Below are 21,278 nucleotides of genomic sequence, written 5' to 3' on the forward strand. Positions count from 1 at the left end.
CTGCCACAGCTTTCAGTCAGACAACACTGAAGTCCTGAGGGTGCCAAATTTATTTCTTTCGAGACTAAGAACGGAACAGGCCCTTCCAACCCTGGGAGCCGTGTCTCCAGAAATGGACGATTTAACCCGAGCTTAATCACAGCACAACTTACCAAGTAACCTACTAACTGGTATATCTCTGGACTGCAGGGTGGGGGGGAAGAACTGGAGCACCTAGAGGAAACTCACGCATTCCACACGGGGAGGTACAGAGGACGTCAAAACTGAACTCCGAACTCCGACCTCCAGAGTTGCGAGCTGTACGCTGCCATAAATATCCAATTATTGGAGTTTTACACTATATCTGCATCTACTATATATAATCTGCATTTGAAATATATCAAAAAATAAACTCCAGATTTATAGTTAAATTTATTAATACCGATATTTAGCGTAGATTTGTTTTGAGGCAGAAGTACAGTGCAATGACATAAAATCTATAAATTGCAAAAATAAATATTGCAAAAAATGAATAATGCTGCAGTATTCACTGGTTTGTGGACCATTCAGAAAACTTTTTTATTTTTTTATTTAGAGGTACAGCACAGTAGCAACCCCTCCCAATTACACCCATGTGACCAACTAACCTACTAACCCGTAAGTCTCTGGCACGTGGGAGGAAACCTACACGGTCACAGGAAGAACATACAAACTCCTTACAGGCAGCAGCAGAATTGAAACCAGCTTGCTGGCGCTCTGTAATAATGTTACGCTAAACCTCTATGCTTCCTTGCCACCGCTGTTGGTGGATAGGAAGAAGGTGTTCCTAAAAGGTTGCGTGTGACTCCTCAAGCTCCTGTACCTCTTCCCTAGTGGTAACAATGAGAAGTAAGTGTGCCTTCTTGAAGTATTTTTCTTGATTGTTGCTGCCTTCTTGAGATACCACCTCTTGACGTTGACTTCATTGGTGGGGATGGTTGAGCCATGATGGAGATGGCTGAATCTATAACCTTCTGCATCCTCTTGTGATCCTGTTCATTGGCATTTGTAACAGGCAGTGATGTAACCAGTCAATATGATCTCCACCATAATATCACAGAAATTTGTAAGAGCCTTCCATGAAATACCAAATCTCTTCCAACTTCTAATGAAGTAGAGCAACGAGTATTGCTTCTTTGTGAATGCATTAATGTGTTGAGCCCAGGATGGATACACTGAGATGTTGACATCCAGGAACTTGAAGCTGCTCACCCTTTCACCCAGTGAGGACTCGTGTTCTCCTGACTTCCCCTTTCTGAAGCCCACACTCATTTCCTTAGTCTTGCTGACACGGTGTGAGGTTGTTGCTGAAACATCAGTCAACCAGTTGATCAATCTCATTCCTGTAAGCCGCCTCACCACCATCTGAGATTCTGTCAAGAACAGTGTCATGGGCAAATTTATAGATGATGTTTGAGCTGTGCTTCTCCACAGTCCTGAGTGAAGAGAGAGTAGAGCAGTGGACTGAGCGTGTATCCTTGAAGTGTATTTGTGTTGATAGTCAACAAGAAGATGTTATTACTGGTCCATATTGGGAAAAATAGTCTCCCAATGAGGAAGTAGAGGGTCCAGATGCAGAATGAATACAGAGTCCCAGGTTTTGAATCTTTTTATTAGTAGTGAGGAGATGATGCTGTTGAAAACAGTCTGTAATCGGTAAACAGCAGCCGGTCTGGTGTCTTCCAGTTGTATAGGTGCTTGAACATAGTGGAGAGCCGGTAAGACTGCATCCATTGTAGATGCTTTGTAGCAAAAGGTGAATTGCAGCAGGTCCAGGTTCTTGCTTAGGCAGGGGTTCACTCAGCCACGATCAATCTCCCAAAGCACTTCATTGCGCTAGATGTAGGAGCTACCTGGTGATAGTCATCGCATCTGCTCACCCTGCTCTTCTTGGATGATTGAATGATTGCCTCCCTTTTGAAGCAAGTGGGAACCTTAGATCACAGCAGAGAGAGATTGAAGATGTCCTTGAATACTCCAGCCAGACACATTGCCAGGGCCTGATAACTTGCGAGGGTTCACTGTCTTGAAGAATGCTCAGATTTTGGCCTCTGAAGGATTGCCAGACGCTGTGGGGATTCACACAGATGTAATGTTATTCTCCCTTTCAAAGACTGAATAAAAAGCATTCAGCACATCGGAGAGTGGACCATTACTACCATCTATGCCTTTAGGTTTCGCCTTAAAGGAAGTAATGGCTTGCAAATCTTGCCCCAGCTGTCCTGCATCCAATTCTGTCTCCAGCTCCACTTGGAGCTGACTTCCCACTCTCACACCTGGACTAAATTGCTAGCCTTGAATACCACCGATCCAGCCCCCAGCAGACTGCAAATAACCTGATTTATCTGGGGTTGGGAAAACTCATTGTGTTCTCGAAGGCAAGCATTTGTTCATGTATATCTTGTTAAAGTTAACTATGACTATGGCATTTTCATTCAGATCTGAAAATGAATTGTTGAATATGGTGCAGTCCACTGATTCAAAGCAATCTTGTATGTGCTCCTCCTCCTCCCTTGACCATACCCTTGCAATCTTCACCACTAGTGCTGCAGTCCTCAGACTCTGCCTGTATGCTGGCAGTAGAAGTAGACCCAGGTGGAGGACTTGCTAAAGTGTGGGCATGGGATGGCATGGTACATCTTGATAACATAACAGTAATCAATTGTCTTGGCTCCTGTGCTCTTGTAGGTGACATATTGGTGGCATTTGCTGCCAGAGAGCAACAAACTTAACAACATATATCAATGATGATAAGTCTAATTTATTACCTAGCTGAAGTCTCCCACAATGGTAGTCTCCTGACTGCTGGTCGCGGTACTCACCTCCTCCAGTGCCAAGCTGACATCTGCCAGAGGTGGAATGTGCACCTCTGTCAGAATTATGACGGAGAGCTCCCTCAGCAGGTGGAATGGATGACACTTGTCTTGTCCGTACTGCACCAACCGCTGCCGCTGGGCTATAAATGTGCAAGAGCAGTGTGTGGTTAAGTGCCTTGCTCAAGGACACACTCATTGCCTTGGCTGGGGCTCGAACTAACGACCTTCAGATCGCCAGCCCAAAGCCTTAACCACTTGACTCTGAGATGCCCCAGGTGGGGGGAACAGGACCAAGAGAGAACCGCCAAGTCCATGCACCACGTTGAATTAACTAGGAAATAAATGCCTTTTGCCCATTATTTCCCCCCTGCAGATATCATACATCCATAAGCCCATCCCTCTTTGCGCTTTAAATCCAATGCTCCGCAGTTCCCTTCTTTAATTTTTCCGGTTTGCTCTTCATCCGAAATCCAGACATTGAGATGAGGTAGGGATTGACAGTCAGATATAGCCAATTGAGAGAGGGGTAGAAAAGAGATGGAGGCTGGTGGGTGACGAGTGGAAGAAGTGAGAAAGAGGGGAAAACCAATGGGAAGAAGGAGTTGGGGGTCAGGTTGGAGTAGGGGTAAAGGAAAGGTAGAAACAGAAGCTGGAAGCTAATATGTGGAGCAAGTTAAGGGAAAGATGATGGGCAAATGGGGGCAGAAGAGGAAAGGATAGGGATTGTAGGCCAGGTGGAAACCTTGGTAGATAGATGTATGGTGATGGGAGAGAGAACGTAGGTGGATTGATAGAAGTGGGAAGCAACACTGGAGGTTGTCTAAAAGAGAGTGACCAGTTAGTTCCTAGAGGACTGTGCTTTCAAGAATGCCTAAAGAGGTTCGGTCTGGGGTTTATTTGGAGTTGAGAAGAATGAGTGCTCATCTTATTGAAGTGTACACAATCCTTAGGGGGAATGGCAAGGTAGATTTTTGAGGTGCTTTAGATAGGGGGAGACTCAAATAAAGAACTTTAGTCTCACAGTAAAGAGCTGATCATTCAAAACATAGTATGTAGAGATTTCTTCTCACCACAGCTAGTGAATCTCCTCTCCCCCGCCAGCGAGTTGTGGGGGCAAACTCACTGTTTATATAAAGTGGGATCGATAATGTTTTGAGAGAACAGGGAATTGAGGGTGTAGGGAACAGGCAAAGAAGAGAGCAGGGGCTTGGGTAGATCATCCATGATCTAGTGTGAGGAGCCATTTTGCTTAGTCCTGAATCTGCCTTCCTGTCTTTGACACTGGTGAAAACTGTGACATGATGGGGTGTTCACATAAACCCTCTTTCTCCCCCACCCCACCCCATCTCAGATTCTGCCTGAGCCACTGAGCTCCTCCATTAGATTTTTTTTTCACCTCAATGTTCGGCGGATGTTTCCCCGTCTGGGGTATTCTGAATGAGAAGTCATGTCTTTCTTGGGTTATGGGGCAAGAAATTTTGGACTGAGGTGAGGTGAAATTTCTTCACTCAGGGTAGTCAGCCTGTAGAATTTACTATCTCATAGTGTGGTAGAACCAAATCACCAAATATATTTAAGCAGACAGATACCTAGATCAGTAGGCTTCGAGCTACATGGGGTGAGAGTGGGAATATGGTATTGAGTTGGAGGACCAGGCTGGTTCAAAGGACCAAATTGTGCTCTTATTTTTTTAAGTTTCTTTGCAGCACCAGAGATGGGGACAACAGCGGAACCATAACGACAGGCAAAACTTTGCTTTACATCTCTTAATTTTCTCCCCCCAGGTAACGAACAAAAAACTCATAATGACCGGCTTCCAAATGAAGGAAGAAACGAGAGTGACGCTTAAAGGTAGATCATTTATTTCTGGTGTAAAATGCTAGGTCATTTCTGGTGACTGGTGTAGTCATTTAGTTTTATTTCGGTGAAATCCCTAAATGATGAACCAAGCCCAAAAAGGGCAGGACAGGCAACCAGAGGAGGATAAAAAAGTAAATGATTCATTTTGGTCATGCAAAATACTAAATACATAAACGTCAAGATTATTCTTATGTAAAATTTTCCTCCACTCCCTCCAATTTTTCTCAGTTAAAACTGATTTATATTTTGGAGAGGATGCAATGGTCAGACATGTTCTTTTCCTGCTTGGCTGGGGAGAATTATTGGACTCCTATTGTACCTGAGATTGTAACATAGAGTTGTTTTTGCCTGCATACTTTAAGCATGACAGGACCGGGATTTTGGAACCATCAGAGGAGCATTTTAAATGATTATCATCTTGTTACTCAGTAGCATAGTATTCTGTTAACCATTAACCGTAAATACAGTAAAGTTTAGTTTAACACTTAGAATATCATTCATTAAGGTTGTAGTTCAGGCATTGTCTGCAGTTTCACGGTTTAATATTTATTTATGTTACATGTGTTAAAGGTAATGGCCATCTTCAGCCAGCGACTCTTAATTACCTACCTTCACATTGAATCTCACTAATTCACAGGACGCTCCATCTTCATCCTGACATTCATCATTAACCCTGCCACATTAGTATTATGATTAAAAGAACCAGTCAACGGCTGGGTATTCTGGGGTGACTGACTCATCTCGAAACCTTTCTCCTGTACAAGGCACAACTTGGGAATATGGTAGCTTACTTTCCATGGTAGGCCCTCCCCCCCCCCCCCCCCCCCCACCCTTTAAGCCTACCCTTCATCTTTATTTCTCCAGTTCTGCTGAAGGGTCTCGGCCCAAAACGTCGACTGTACTCTTTTCCATAAATGCTGCTGAGTTCCTCCAGCATTTTGTGTGTGTTGCTTACGTTCCATTTGTCTGGGCGAACATTGATCTGACACTCAAAAGATTTGACACAGTACAGAACAATGCAACCTGATGCCAAGGCCACCAGCATTAACCATACAGTTCTGCCTCCACTGAAACATGACAGCTGCAGCACGTAGAATCCACAAAATGCACTGTGCTCACCTGCTGAGATAACTCTGACAAAACCTTCGAAGTTGTGAACAGTAACGTCAAGATAATCATCACCTGCAGGTTTCTCTACAATTCAAGCCCCTCGTTGACTAAAAGAATCTCCACTGATACTGGCGTTAAAACCAGAACTTTAAAGCTGTTCAATGTAGCACTTCATTACCTCATGTTGAGGGCAATTAGGGATGAGCAATAAATGTTGGTTTGCCACAAATACTCATCTAGAAATAAATAGGGGCAAAAAAGGCTCCATTGACATATTTGAAATTTTTAAAGACTTGGTATGTCCTTTATTTACTTTAGCTTCCATTGCTAGGGCACTATTTTGCCCCCAGTGTTAATATTCTGCCAACTCCAGTTCATCCAATTACATTAATTATCCCTTTTGTTTCTTCTGCTTCTTGTATTCAATTAGCATTCACTCAAGTATGTTCATGTTACTTGTTTCAATTGCTGTAAAGTTCAAAGTAAACTTGTATCTAACTATGTACAGTACTGTGCCTAAGACTTTTGCACAGTACTGTATATGTTACCATATGCTACCTTGAGATTCATTTTCTTACAGGTGTTTACAGGAAAAAAGAAATGCAATGAATAGAATTTTATGAAAAATTGTACAGAAACAAAGACTGATAAACGTCAATGACTAAAGAAGAAAAACTGCAAATAAAAATAATTCTGAGACCTGTGTTTAAAAGAGTGTTTGAAAGTGAACCTGCTGCATAGAGGTAGCAGGTTCCACATTCTGGCTGTTCTCAGGGTAAAAAGTTTCTCCTGAATTCTTTGTTTTATAGTGGCCATTACATTGGACACTCCAGAAGACAGAAACTTGTCTTCTATGTCTACCAATTATGATTTTGAAGCCCTCTATCACATTGCCTTTAGCTTCCTTTTCCAGAAAATTTGCTTCAGGGTATTTTTAACATTTGTCTAAAAGGATATCCAATTGGCCGAAGCTTTCCAGTTTTTAGTTGGCAATGGATGGTCATTGAACTTCTTAAACCCCAGCCATTCCAGCTATAAATCCTCTGCCACATGAAATGTTACCTCACACCTTGATCTTTCTTCCGGTGACTGGCAGCAGGCTGTTGATTTTCAATACGGCCAAATTTATTTTCTGAGGTTCCTTAAATGCTACGGGTAGGGAAAATCCACCACACCTCATCCTTCAATCATTCAAGTACTGTCTAGTTCAAAGTTTTCCCAGGGCAAAATCAGTTTTGACGAAAGTGCTTTAATTGCCTTATTTTATTCTACACTCAGTATCTAATTTCTCACTGCATCCTGGCACTTTCTTGGAGTGGCATATCAAGCTAATGCTGTTCTAAAATGTACCTTGGACTCTGAAGTCAGCTTGATATAACCAGCCTTTTGAATGTAAATTTGTGCATAGGTAGTTAAACCAAGTTCCTGTGCTAAACCAGCTGTTGCTGCTCTCAAACAGTATGAGCAACAATTAGAAGCTTTTAAATCAATTAAAAGTGTTTTTAAAGAACTCAAATATTTTACACAATAGAAAAACTTAAAATATAATATTTAAAATTAACTGAAGATATTTAAATAAAGTAGATTATTTTAAAATAAATTACCTGAAGTTTTCTCCCTTCCTCATGGCTGTTACTTCATCAGTTGAAGTGAATGAAGCTGTTGGCACTGCAGATTCAGACACTGTAAGACATAACATATCCATGCCAACCAAGGTGCTCATCTAAGTTGGTCCTATTTGCTCACATTTGGCCCGTATCCCTCTCATCCCTCTCTTTCCCATCCATGTTCCTGTACAAGTGTACAAGTTGCTTCACTACTGGCCCACAAGGAATCCTCTGTCAGACTAAAAATGGCGATCATCTGTGAGAAAGTTCTGGATTTCTGCTAAGTAATGAACTTAACACAGAACTGCTAGCTTTTTTCTTCAATCTGAGCGTTGTTTCAGGTTAACGGCAATAACATTTTTTCTAAAAAGAATCACTCCCCTGTCTGCACTGTTAATTCATTTGGTTGTTAATCTATTACAGAAAATAAAGAAACTTTTCTTTACCTGTGTGTCCTGTTCTTTTCAGGAATCTCTGTCTGAAACCAATACTTTTCGATCGTTAGTCAAAATGTGTCTCTCAGCATCTTGATGCTGAGTGATCTGTTGTTGCTGTCAGTGAACAAAACACCTTTTGGGGCAAACTGCTGGAGAAATTCAGTCGGTCAGGCAGATTCTGTGCAGGGAAATGGATAGTCAACATTTCAGGTCAAGATCTTTAATCTGAACTGGCTGTGGCCTCTCCATGTCTGCGAAACCAGTAAATAGAACTCCTATGACTAACTAAACATTACTAGCAATAAGAATAAGGTTGTCATTATTAAAGAATTAACATTTTCCATTTTCTACTCAAGAGTTTTCTACATTAAGATGGAATGTTCTTTCGTTATTTGTAATTGAATAATTATGTGTTGGCGTGTGGGCAAAGCATCAGACTAGTAACCTGAAGGTCACTGGTTCGAGCCTCAGCTGAGGCAGCCTGTTTGTGTCCTTGAGCAAGGCACTTAACAACACATTGCTCTGCGACGTCACCGGTGCCAAGCTGCTTGGGTCCTAGTGCCCTTCCCTTGGACAACATTGGTGGCGTGGAGAGGGGAAAGCCTGCAGCTTGGGCAACTGCCGGTCTCCCATATAACCCTGCCCAGGCCTGCGCCCTGGAAACTCCAGGCGCAGATCCATGGTCTGTCGAGACCGACGGATGCCACCAAATTGAATAATTCAGGCACCTAAGTTGTAACCATAAACATTAGCATGGATCAAAGACAAATCGATCAAATTCTCTTTTGCCAATGGCTGGATTTTCTCTAATTAGGGGGAAAAAATTGCATTTATTGAATTGCTTATTCAGCCCATTTTGGTAAATGTTAATTTCTAATCTAAATATTATGCCTATTATTCAGAGATTAAACCATATCTAGTAGTTCCTTTTGTGAGCTGTCAGATACGCATACTACTAAATGGTTCTTCTCAAATGTGCAAGGATAGAATTAATTTCTTTGGGATGTTGTAAATGTAATTGTTAGATTTGAATGGGTGGTTATTGTTCTCTGTTGGTGTTTTGGTATTTAATAATAGTAACCGAGAGACTATTTACATTTCACTGACATATATTGAAATTTCTGATATCTGTACACTATTTTTGTTATGCAAATATTTTTCTTGAGTATCTACTGAATAGACATAGATCCAATATAATTAGAATTATGGCTGCATATATAACCCTTTACTTGTTTTTTTTTACCAAATAATTTATTTCAATAAGAGTTCTTGTTGTCTCCGGTGTTGGCCCGAGCTGCCCAACTGCGCCGTGGTGCTAAAGGTGCTACAGAGACTTTTGGGGAAGTGGATTCTTATTCAGAACCACTTTGTTTCTCAGAAGCATGGAAATAAGTTGCTTACTTTAGGTAACAATAATATGTATTATACAAGAAATGAGAATGTACTTGCTTTGTCTGATAGGCCAATATAAATGATCTCACATGAAAATGCTTGTGATTTCAGCCAACTTTGCTGTAACCAATGTAGTCTTCTCTTGGGCAGCTGCCAAATAATTAATGTTTGTTCTTTTTTTTTAGGACCAGGGGAAATATGATTGCTTTGGTGCAATTTTTTTTGCGTAAATCTGTGGAGAAGTGTGCTGTGTTGGGGATTTCCAGTGAGCTCTGATTGAGCCAATGTATTGTATGGATACAATTAATTTAATGTTATTGTACAGCCCTTTTTTTTAGATACACTGAAACTGATGACACAAAAATGTTAGGAACTGCTTTTAAACACCAGAATATAGACTGCCACAAAAATCAATACAATTTATGCTCAGGATTTAAGTATGAAAAGTAGGTCTAGTGAGTTTGCTGTATCTGTCTGGTAATAACCTTTTGGCTTACAAATAATTTAGTTTAAAAGTGCCTTGTTTGTCGCGTTTTATAAAATAATGCTCTGTATTCAACTCTTGAGTGTCTATTTGTAAACTCTACAAAATATTTCTGAGCATTTTCAAAGAAGAATCTTTTTGTAAAATTGTACATTATAATTAACTGTTAAAATGATTCTATTCATCTTGGTTTTGTTCAGTGATTGAATTATTTATGCAAATAGGAATCATTTTATATTAATACGCAAAGACAAATATCGTGTTTATTTTAAGTGGTTTTACTATTTGTGTAGCTTAGCTGATGTCTTTTTTATAAACAAAACCTGTATTATGTGCTAATGTTCTACGGAATAAAAATTCCTTATACAAAACAGCAGTTTTCATAAAAAGAAAATATATATATATATAATTTGTAATATATAATCAGCTTTATAGCTGATTTAACACAGAAGAAGCATTCCTCGGCAGTTTGGAAGTGTTGGTGGATCAGTCAAAAAGGGAGGTATTACAGGGTGAAAATAACCTTGGACAAATGAGTATATATTAAAGTGTTTTTAAGGACAGTAAGAAAGCTGTAAGTAAGTAAGGACAGGTCGTTCAAGATTGGTGAACAGAAAAAGTTAGAAAACTTCAGGATCATGGTCGTTTTGGGGGCTTTGCTATTCCATGTACGGTGGGTGACAGTGAGGCTGATACCTTTGGCTGATGCAGGTGGGGGGAGGGGGACTACGGGGTTCTAACGTTTTCCCTGTCATTCTTTCTTTGGGGTCTGTCTTTGTTGGATATCTGCGGAGAGTAAGAATTTCAGGTTGTATATTGTAAATGTTCTCTGATATTAAGTGGAGCCATTGAACCATTGAAAGTAAGTGACATTTTAAAGAAGAGTATGTTATTTTTTGTGGTTGAAACAATTTCTGAGAATTAGGGGGAAAATGCAAGATAGTGATCCAAATTTTTGGTTTGTTAATCTAGGGCATTCAAATCTAACTATACTTTGAAGAATTTCAATTCAAGTAATTTAAGTAACCTGGAATAAAATGATAATATTAGTGGTGTTAACCGTGATGTAAAAGTCCATCTAACTTGGGCAATTCTCTACCTATTAGTGAATAATTTATGCCACTCATTATTCTAGTGTGTTTTAGTCTTTGTACACAGTACCAAATAATACATATAGGAATACACTATCAAAATACCAATGTAAGTTGCTTAGTTTTTTTGGTTTATGAATTTTGCTCAGCAAAACATTTTTCAGGATTCCTTATCAATTCTATTCTTTGGGCTGGCATGCCTACAACTAAATGTTTGTCCCTTAACTCCCTTCTGAAATAGGCTAGTGATACCTCCTTAGCAGTTGATATATGATTGTGTATCAGCCCATCTCCCCTATTGAATTTTCAGCATGACTAAAACCTGTATAAACCCATTGGTGCTAAAGTCCTTTACACTAATGTGGGGATATGCCAAGAGTGGGAGCCACCCTGAAGATGAATCCAGCCAGCGCTTTACATTGCTTTTGTTCTAGAACTGTATGTTTTTAATCAGCATTCCTCACGATTTCTGGGAATATCCTGTCCCAACTACCAGTGGCACCCAGTAATACTGTTTACTGTTGGACAGACTTGTATTGAAATGATACAAATTGATCCCAGGCTTCTAAAGTTACACAATACAAGATCAGATAAAGACAGGGAATCCCACTAGTCATCATATTCTGGCTTCAGTTAGTTGATAAATCAATGATCCAATACTGTTTGGAAGCAATGCTTCTGCAAGGCTGCTTCTCGTACCAGAAGGTGGGCTTCAGTGCCCATCAATTAAAATAGGGTGGTAGTATATCAATATCCTTTCAATAAGGGAAAACAAACACAAAAAATATCTGCCAGCTATTGTGTATGTGGTCATGTCATCCTCCAGGTACTTGAGTTCAAGACCTGTCTTTCCAGATTTGGCCCTAACTGGTTGGAGCTTTCCCAGGGCCAATTGTGGAACAGTGGTACCTGACCCCTGCAGGTCAGTAGTGTGGCTGAGGTATCCCCACATCAAGCAGCTTGGTCTCTGTGAGGCAGCACCCATTTCTCCAATTTGGGATGCCCTGTCATGAACTTATGAACTGTGGTGCAATGCACGTTGCATCACTGCTCTCTTATGCCGTAATTTGGTATTAGTCGTTGTGGGTTTTGTTGTCACCATTCTTAATGGTGCCTCTATTGTGGAAATGTGACTGACTGAGTTGCCACCTGCACTCTCACACTTACCGTTCTGGCAGTCTTTCTCCCCTTACTAAGGGTGTTAAGTGAAGGCAGGAGAATCGGGTTGAGAGGGAAAATAAATCCGCCATAATTGAATGGTGGAGCAGAATCGATGGGCTGAATGGCCTAATTCTGCTCCTCTATCTTATGGTCTTTTGTTGGGAGTAGAAACCAGTTAGCCTACTCAAATCTCAGCACAAAACATTTCACCGTCCCTTGGGTTGGAGTATTACAGAGAAAGGCATGTCTGTGATGAGTGACCCTTCAACTACAGTCCATTGACCACCTTCCCAATGTTCTCTACCTATTCGTCATCTGTGGAAAATGGGGTGATGTCCAGTAATCTGATTGCCAGTCCTTCGAGAACCTCACAAATTTTTCTGTTGTGAATTGTAAGCCATTATCTATGATTAGTAACTCAAGGATACCATGATGAATGGGTATTTTCCAAGGAATCTGCCTCCCAGAAATTTGAAGAATAGTCCACTATTCTCAGAATTTCCTTGCTGTAAATCAAATCTGATGTGTCCGATACCCAGGCTATGTCTTGAGATTCTGTGAGAGTGAAGCATGTTATTTAGTTGGTTAAATTCTAGAGGACTGCAGGTTTTGAATTACTCTATGTAACTGTTCATCTTGCCGTTCTTATACTGGCCAGTGAATGCTTCTTCATTGTTCTGTGAAGTCAATGACTGTTGTGGCTTGGGTGCAAGTACTTTATCTTTAAAGGTCATGTCACTTTAAATACCCACTTCATCTCTCACATGGAAACACAACCTGAGAACAGTTTCAACCTCATGCCTTGTCCCTCTGCATTCTGTCTAAATCACTCACATCAGGCATCCATCAAATCTGATATTCTGGTGTGCTCCTTGGTCTCAATAGTTGAGGAACTGGACCATGTTGTTTTTATCAAGGAGCATTCCTTGTGCTCTTGAGGCAAACTTAACCAAGGTTGATAATGTACTTGTCTTGGTTGCAGATGGTAACAAATCCTCATGTTGTACAGCTTTTTTCTGCAACTCGTTAATTACAGTCCAGGTTCTCTAGAGGCCCTCCATTGGTCAAGGTCAACCATGGATGACGTTGTGTCCTAGCCGTTTCTGTGATACGTGATCCTGAGCAGTATGATGTGGAGAGCAACTGTAGCCCATGCAGCTGGATCCCCATTTCCACGCAGCTGATGAATCCAAAGAAAAGTCAGAGACCAATATAGTTTAGCACTAGCGGCATCACAGGAGTCACCATTGAACTCGATGTAGGACTGCGGTAGGGACTCCAGCTCTGGATTTTTCCCTGAAGGTTTATTCCCAAAGCCTTCCTCATGAGTGGGTATAACGGCAAGGCAGTGGAGGTTTGAGATCAGAGTTATCCTTCTCCCAGATGAGCTGACGACAACAGCTGACGAGCCCCATCTGCTCAAAGTGAATGGTTTTAAGGCACAAGTAACCCTCCTTTGCCCCTTCTGTCAGTAGAAGCAGTTCCACTGGCTTAGTAGCAAAGCCACCCATGAAGGCCAGGAACTGGACTTGGTTGTCAGAGGCTATTTGATACATTTGCCAATGGGAGCATTTAATAGTGGGAACTCATCCTTGCTACCTCCCAGCTATGACAACCCTTAAGGAACTAGATCCTCACACTGCAGGAAAGAGGGGTGAAGAAGAGATTCACCGGGATGTTGTCCAGAATGGTTTAGTTAAAAGGAGAGATTTAGTTTCACTGGGATGTAGGAGGCCAAGGGTGACCTATTTATAAGGTGCTTAGATAGGATAGATGATGAGAGTCTTTCTCCAAATGCAAGGGTGTCTAGAACCAGAGGACATCAGCTGAAGGTGAGCGAGAGAAATGTACAGGAGATGTGAGGGGGTAAGTTTTTCACATAAGGTGGTGAATTTTTAGAATGAGGAAGTTGTGCCAGGTGCAATTACAGTAATTAAAAGGCATTTGGATGGATGAGAAAGGAGTTGAGGGATATGGGCCAATTGGGGATAATTAGGATTAATGTTGGTCGTCAGCATGAACAAGGTGGGCTGTAAGAGCACATTATGGAATGATACATTTCTGTGATCCTATTAAACTATTTGGTGTTCTTTAGAGAAGCTTAAAAGCAAAAACCATCAAGTATGTACATAGATCTCCTCTCTTGCACTGGTGAAAGGTAGATTACAGCAAATATCTGCTTCTCAATTTGTACATAATTCATCTTTTCACATAGCTGACTGGCCCTCCTGAAAGATCATCACTCCAAGATCCCTTTCTGAATAACTCCTTCTCATCACCAAAGCATGGCAAGACAGGCTATCCTGTGACCACCCATGGTTTGATTCACTTCACTTCCCAGCTTCTCACATCCCCCCTCCCCTCCCCTACCCACCAACCTACCCCCTCATCTGGTCTCACCTATCACCAACGTTCCATCTTAATGTTTGCGTGTCGTGCACACATCTTTTGCTGCTAGTGCACAAAGGAATTTAAACTATGCACAAAGGGTTGTCACCCTATACCTCAGAGGCAAGTATATTTCACAATCACATTTCCTTTTCCAGTTTCTGATGTAGACAGTGTTGACGACATGGAGTTGGTGATGGTTTGTCTGCACATTTTAGAACTAGCTTATTTATACTGCTTTTATTGAAGAAATTATCGATTCACTGTGTCGAATTCCAAAGAAGCAAAGACCATGAAGTGCAAAGAACTGCTAGTTTATTTAAAGTGGATGGCTTAATTAAACAGTAGAAGCTGCTACACTGAAAGCTCATGAGGTTAGGAACATGCAACTGCAAGGAATATTTCTGTCCAATACAGAAACTGGTGTTCCCTACGTGTATTATCGTGATACAAAAGTTGCTAGGGAATTTGCAACTGGGAAGAAGTGGAGTGGTCTTTGGAAACTTGACACTTTTTAGAGTGTCATTTAGCAAGCAAATCAAATATGGTGCAAAAACACTGGAGAGAAAATCCTTCAATTACCTGCTACAGACTAGCCATGAACGTTTTGTGATGAACGAGAGCGAAAACGATGAAACCCAGAGCAGATCAAAGTTGTTATTGACAGTGTGTTGCTAGCTGTTATAATGAATACCTCTATATATCAAATTCAGTGCACACAGGTTGTTGTCACTGGGCAAAACATTGCACAGCACAAGATTTCGGCACACACTGGTCATTACAAGTTAGAGGGAGCGTTGCCTATCACCTCACAGCTTGTACTCCACCCATTCCCCCACCTTCTTATTCTGGGTTCTTACCCCTTCCTTTGCAGTCCAGGAACTTCAGCTGTTTATTTCCCTCCAAAGCTGTGGCCTGACCTGTTGAGATCCTCCAGGACTGGGTGTGTACTGCTCACCAATCAGTACTTCCTCATTTCTTGAATTGGAGCATACATCTCACTCAAGTCGGTCAATAACTTGCTGACAAAGATGACAAACCCCAGAAAGTGTTGAAATCTTGTGATATCTGCGGAGCTTGGCATCTTCGTTGCCTCAACTTTTGTTGAATCTGGCTTCAATCCACCTCTGGTAATCAATTTATCCCTGGAAGACACTACCTTCATTTTGAACTCTGATTACTTATTCAAATTAAGTTCTATTTTTCCACTTCATCCTATGAGATTTTTAAGTGGAGGCTCCACTCTTTATTGGAAGTCCTCTGGTGCTATGTAAACATTAGCAAATGGTTTTGTTCTCCAGCAATATCTACTGAAGGTATTCTAAAATGGATGAAACCTCATCTCTCCTCAGTTCATTCACATGGCAGAGCCTGTTCTTTGCTTCCAACCTGATTAAAATTCTTGCCCTATTCAAACAGCATCTGTTGACTTCATTCGATTGTGATTCCTCTTCAGACTCCATTGGGATTGCAATTGATTTATGATTGTCACAGGTACTAAGATTCAATAAATATTTTGTCTTGCACACAGATCAAATCCTTACACAGTGCATTGAAATGGACCAAGGTAACAGAGTGCAGATTACTGCATGTTGGCACTAATGACATGGGTAGAAAGGGGGCAAAGAGAATATGGGGAGTTAAGAAAGAGGTGAGAGAGCTGGACTTCCAAGGTAGTAATCTCTAGATTATTCCTGGTCCCTTGTGCTAGTCAGGGCAGAAACAGGATGTTGGATCAGATGATTGAGTGGCCGAGGAACTGGTGCAGGGGGCAGGTTTGCACCTAAACTGGAGAGGTGCCAATTTCCTGGCTGGGAAGTTTGCTAGTGCTACTCAGGAGTGTTTTGGCAGGGGGGTGGGAACCAGGTCAGAAAGTGAAGGGATGCAGAAGAAGGTTAATGTAAGTATCGGTAAAAACAAACAGGAGCAAAATAATAAATATGATAGGGAAGACAATTTTGAAGTCTGTGTATTTTAATGAGTACAGGTGGTGCACTTACATCATGGATCAGTGAGTTTGTGGCCATTCCAGAGACTTGGTTGAGAGAGGGAAAGGAATGGGTGTTTAATGTCCCAGGGTGTTGATGTGTTTGAAGGAGGTAAAAGGAGAGAGGAGAGTTGCACTACTAATCAGGGACAATATCACAGCTGCACTCAGAGTGGACATAATGGAAGGCTCGTACACAGAGTCTATACGAGTCAAACTCAAAATAGGGGTGATGCAATCAATCTGATGGGATTGGAGTACAGACCCCAAGTAGCCACCGGGACATTGAGGACCAGAGAGGCAGGCAGATTAAGGAAAGGTATAAAAACAATAGGGTTGTTGTCATGAGGAATTTCAACTTCCCTAATATAAACTGGAACCTTGGTGCAAATGGTGTAGATGGGGCAGACTTTGTGAGGTGCATCCATGAGTTTCTTAAGTCAATATGTAGATCATCCAACAAGAGGAGGGGTTGTACTGGATCTGGGTAATAAGCTGACCAGGTTACCAATCTTTCAGTGAGTGAGCAGTTAGGGATCAGTGACCAGAATTCATAAAACTTTAAAATACGAGGGGTGATTGATAAGTTTGCGGCCTAAGGTAGAAGGAGTCATTTTTAGAAAACCTAGCGCATTTATTTTTTGGCATAGGCCCCCCTACATTTGCACACTTAGTCCAGTGGTTGTGGAGCATATGGATCTTGGAGCTCCAGAAAGTGTCCACAGATGGGTGATTGATAAGTTTGTGCTCTAGGGTAGAACGAGATGAGTTATACAGCTCTTGTTACATCAATCACCCCTGCTGTGGACACTTTCTGGAGGTCCAAGATCCGTATGCTCCACGACCGCTGGACTAAGTGTGTAAATGTAGGAGGGGATAATGTTGAAAAATAAATGTGCTAGGTTTTCTAAAACTGACTCCTTCTACCTTAGGCCACTAACTTATCAATCAACCCTTGTAGCTATAGATTGGGATAAGCATGGACCTCGCAGGAGAGTATCAAACTGGAGCAGGGAAAATTACAAGAGCATTAGGCAGGAACAAAGAAGAGTTAACTGGGAACAGTTATTTCTGAGCAAGTTCACATCTGACATGTGGAGGGTGTTTGAAGACCCAACTGCACAGTGTACAGGACAGGTATGTTCCAGTCAGAAGGAAAGACAAGAATGGCGATGTAAGAGAACCTCGGATTTCAATTAAAAAGGGAAAGGTATGTAGAGCTTAGGAAACTAGAATCAAACAAAGCCCTGGATGTTTATAAAGAAACCAGAAAACAAAAAACTCAAGAAGAGAATTAGGAAAGCCAGGAGAGGCTATAAAATTACCCTGGGATTAAAAAGAATCCCAAGACATTCTCAACATACATTAGGAATAAGAGGATAACTAAGGAGAGGTTGGAACCACTCAAGTATACAGTGGGAACATTCGCTTGGATGTAAAGGATGTGGATGTGGTCCTTAATGAGAACTTCAGATCAGTACTTACCAAAGAGAAGGATCGGGAGGATAGAGAGATCAGTGCTGAAAGTATTAATATACTAGGACATTTCAAAGTAAAGGAGGAGCTGGTCTTGAGACTCTTAAAGAGCATTGAAGTGGATGTCCCCATGGTCTGATGGAATATACCCCAGATTATTGAGAGAGGCTGGTGAAGAGATCACTGGAGCTTGACTAACATCTTTGTGTCTCTCAGAGGGCGAGTGAGTAACTAATTTTATTCCATTATCCAAGAAGGAAACTAGAGATAATCCTGTAAACTATGGGCTGGTGAATCTCACATCAGTGGTAGGGAAAATACTGGAAAGAGTTCTTAGGAATAGGACTTATGAACATCTGGAAAGCCATGACCTAATTAGGAAGCATCAGCTTGGCTTTGTACTGGGTATGTAATGTCTTACTAACTTGATTGAGATTCTTCATGAAGGTAATTGATCAACATGAGAGTTGTGGATGTTGTCTACATGGTTTTTAGTAAGGCATTTGAAAAGGTTCCTTATGGGAGGTTCATCCAGAAGATTAAGATGCATGGGAGCCATGGTGAATCTATCCATCGTCAGGGACACCCACTAACCAGGTCAAGCTCTCTTCTTGCTGCTGCCATCAGGAAGAAGGTACTGGAGCCTCAGGATTCATACCACCAGGTTCAGGAACAGATATTACCCCTCAACTATTAGGCTTCTGAACCAATATGGATAACTTCACTTCCCCCCATAACTGAATTGTTCCCACAACCTATGGACTCACTTTCAAGGATTCTTCATCTCATGTTCTCGATATTTATCTATCTATTTATTTATTTATTCTTGTTATATTTGCACAGCTTGTTGTCTTTTGCACACTGGTCGTCCACACTGTTGGTGCAGTCTTTCATTGATTCAATTACTGTTATTGGATTTATTGAGTATGTCCACAAGAAAATTAATCTCAGGGTTGCATATGGTGTCATATATGTAGTTTGATAATAAATTTACTTTGAATTGGCCATTTGGATTCAGAACTGGCTTGCACATAGAAGGCAGATGGTAGTCAAAGGGACTTGTTCTAGCTGGAGGTCTGTGATTAGTGGTGTTCCATAGGGATTTTTACTGGGACCTCTGCTGTTTATAATGTACGTTTGTATATAAATGACTTAGATGAAAATGTAGATGGGAGGATCAGTAAGTTTACAGACAATATGAAGATTAGTAATCAAACACGAGGAAATCTGCAGATGCTGGAAATTCAAGCAACACACACAAAATGCTGGTGGAACACAGCAGGCCAGGCAGCATCTATAGGGAGAAGTGCTGTTGACGTTTCGGGCCGAGACCCTTCGTCAGGACTGAAGATTAGTAGTGTTGTGGATAGCGTAAATTAGTGGCAAAGAATACAGTGAAATATAGATTATTTGCAGATAAGGGCAGAGAAATAGCAGATGGAGTTTAACCTGGCCAAATATGAAATGTTGCACCCTGGTAGGTCAAACATAAAGAGACAGTACACAGTTAAGGGCAAAAGGGAAATTCATAACTCCCTGAAAGTGGATACAGAGGTTGATAGGGTGGTTAAGAATGCTATGGCATGCTTGCTTTTATTTGTTGAAGCATTGAGTTCAAAAGTCAGAAAGTTGTGTTGCAGCTTTATACAACTCTAGTCAGTCCGTATCTGGAGTATTGCTGAGTTCTGGCCACCCCATCACAGAAGTGATGCTGAGGCTTTGGAGAGGGGGCAGAAAGGTTTTACTGGGATGCTGCCCGGATTAGTTATAAAGAGAAGTTGGACAAACTTGGGATGTTTTCTCTGGATCGGTGGAGGCTGAGGAGATCTGATTATGAGAGGTATGGATAGAGTAGACATGCAGTATCTTTTTCGCAAGGTTGAAATGTTTAATAACAGAAGGCATTGATTTAAGGTGAGAGGGTGTAATTTTAAAGGAGATGTGAGGGGCAAGTTTTTTACCCGGAGAGTGATGGGTGCCTGGAATGTGGTGCCAGGGATGGAGGTAGAGGCAGATACATTAGGGAATTTTAAGAGACATTTAGACAGGCTCATGGATATGAGGCAAATGGAAGGATGTGGGCATTGTGTAGGCAGAGGGGATTAGTTTAGTTGGCCATTTGGTCACTAATTTAATCGGTTCAGCACCACATGAGGGGCCGAAGGGCCTGTTCCTGTGCTGCATTATGTTATAAAATGTAACAGCAAAAGGAAAGTGCATGCAAGTGCAAGATAATAACATGGTAGATTGTAAGGTCAGGAATCCACCTATCATTCTGGGGAACCATTTGATAGCTTATGACAGCGGGTTAGAAGCTGTCCTTGCTCCTGGTAATGTGTGCTCCACTGTGTTTGTAATTTCTGCCAATGGAAGAGGGGAGAAGAGGAATTAGGCGCAGCAAATTCAGAACTTACAGTTTAGTTTCTCAGTGTGTACCCAACTAATATCCAGCAGTTAATATGTCTAATGGGGTTACTTTCTCTCTTTAATTAGTCCTTACAACTTGACGCCAGGTTATTGCTTGAAAGCTATTGGAATATATTCTGGTGGGTGTACTATTAGCAGCCCCTCTCCTCTAGGTACAGTAAGTTCCATGAACGATAGCTGGATTTGCATCGGCGAGTTATATAAATGAAGGGACTGCTTTCCATTCTCAAGATTCAAGTTCATTTGTCACATGTACGTCAAAACATACAGTGAAATGTGTTGTTTGAGTTAACAACCAACACATCCGAGGGTGAGGGCATGCGAGTGTCACCACACATCCCAAAGCCAGCATAATGTGCCCACAATGCTCAGCAGAACACAACAAAGCAACAGAAACGAGCCCCATTCCCTTCTCTCTCTCTCTCTCTCTCATACACACACACACACGACAGATGTCCAGCCTCGAGTGGACTCAGTCTTCGGACACCGCTTCAACCTCCCCTCACATCTCCAACAAGTATAGATGTGGCATCCTTCTGGCTAACAATGGCGAAGCTCAGATTGTAGTTCTCTGAATGGTATGAATTGCCCATGCCTGTAGAGGTTCTCCCAGCAATCTCGGTGTAGTCTCACTGTGCACTGATAACATGTGGCTGGTTGCTTTTAACTGATAGAGTGCAATTTTCTCTTGATGTTAATACAACACAAGTACATCCCTACTTTTGCCTGTTCTGATTTCTCCCGCAGAATTAGAGTGAAATATACTGGGTAGTTATAAAATTGGTTGTTTTTGTTCTTTAAAGAGGTCGCTTGCCAAGAAATATGGTGACTCGAATGTCTATTTTATTCTGCTTTCACTTGAACCGCATGATCCACTGACTTTGAGCACACCTCCATGTGTTACCTAAATTTCCAGGGGCAGAGTCTAAGTTTCATAATTTCATTAGTCAGCATTTCTGATAACATGAATTAATGCCTATCTGGAAGATAAGGTAAACTAACTAAGTGCTTCATTAAACTAGAG

General features: G+C 41.4%; 1 protein-coding gene and 1 long non-coding RNA gene across 2 annotated transcripts in view; one reads left to right on the forward strand and one right to left on the reverse strand.

The window, feature by feature from the left end:
* The window catches only part of vsig10 (V-set and immunoglobulin domain containing 10), a 28,086-nt gene extending 17,997 nt beyond the window's left edge, over nucleotides 1–10,089 (forward strand). The window contains exons 8-9 of the mRNA XM_059988306.1: nucleotides 4,619–4,685; nucleotides 9,426–10,089. Coding sequence (XP_059844289.1) covers nucleotides 4,619–4,683 — 65 coding nt within the window. The 3' untranslated portion in view covers nucleotides 4,684–4,685; nucleotides 9,426–10,089. The remainder of the gene's footprint in view (nucleotides 1–4,618; nucleotides 4,686–9,425) is intronic.
* LOC132404217 (uncharacterized) lies at nucleotides 526–9,419 on the reverse strand. Its single transcript, XR_009515471.1, has 3 exons — nucleotides 7,409–9,419; nucleotides 2,841–2,974; nucleotides 526–2,087 (listed from the first exon to the last, which is right to left on the reverse strand). It is a non-coding gene; the product is annotated as an uncharacterized LOC132404217 (long non-coding RNA).
* Nucleotides 10,090–21,278: the final 11,189 nt, after the last annotated feature.

The sequence above is a fragment of the Hypanus sabinus genome, chromosome 13 (genome assembly GCF_030144855.1).
Source record: "Hypanus sabinus isolate sHypSab1 chromosome 13, sHypSab1.hap1, whole genome shotgun sequence".
NCBI classification, from domain to species: domain Eukaryota; kingdom Metazoa; phylum Chordata; class Chondrichthyes; order Myliobatiformes; family Dasyatidae; genus Hypanus; species Hypanus sabinus.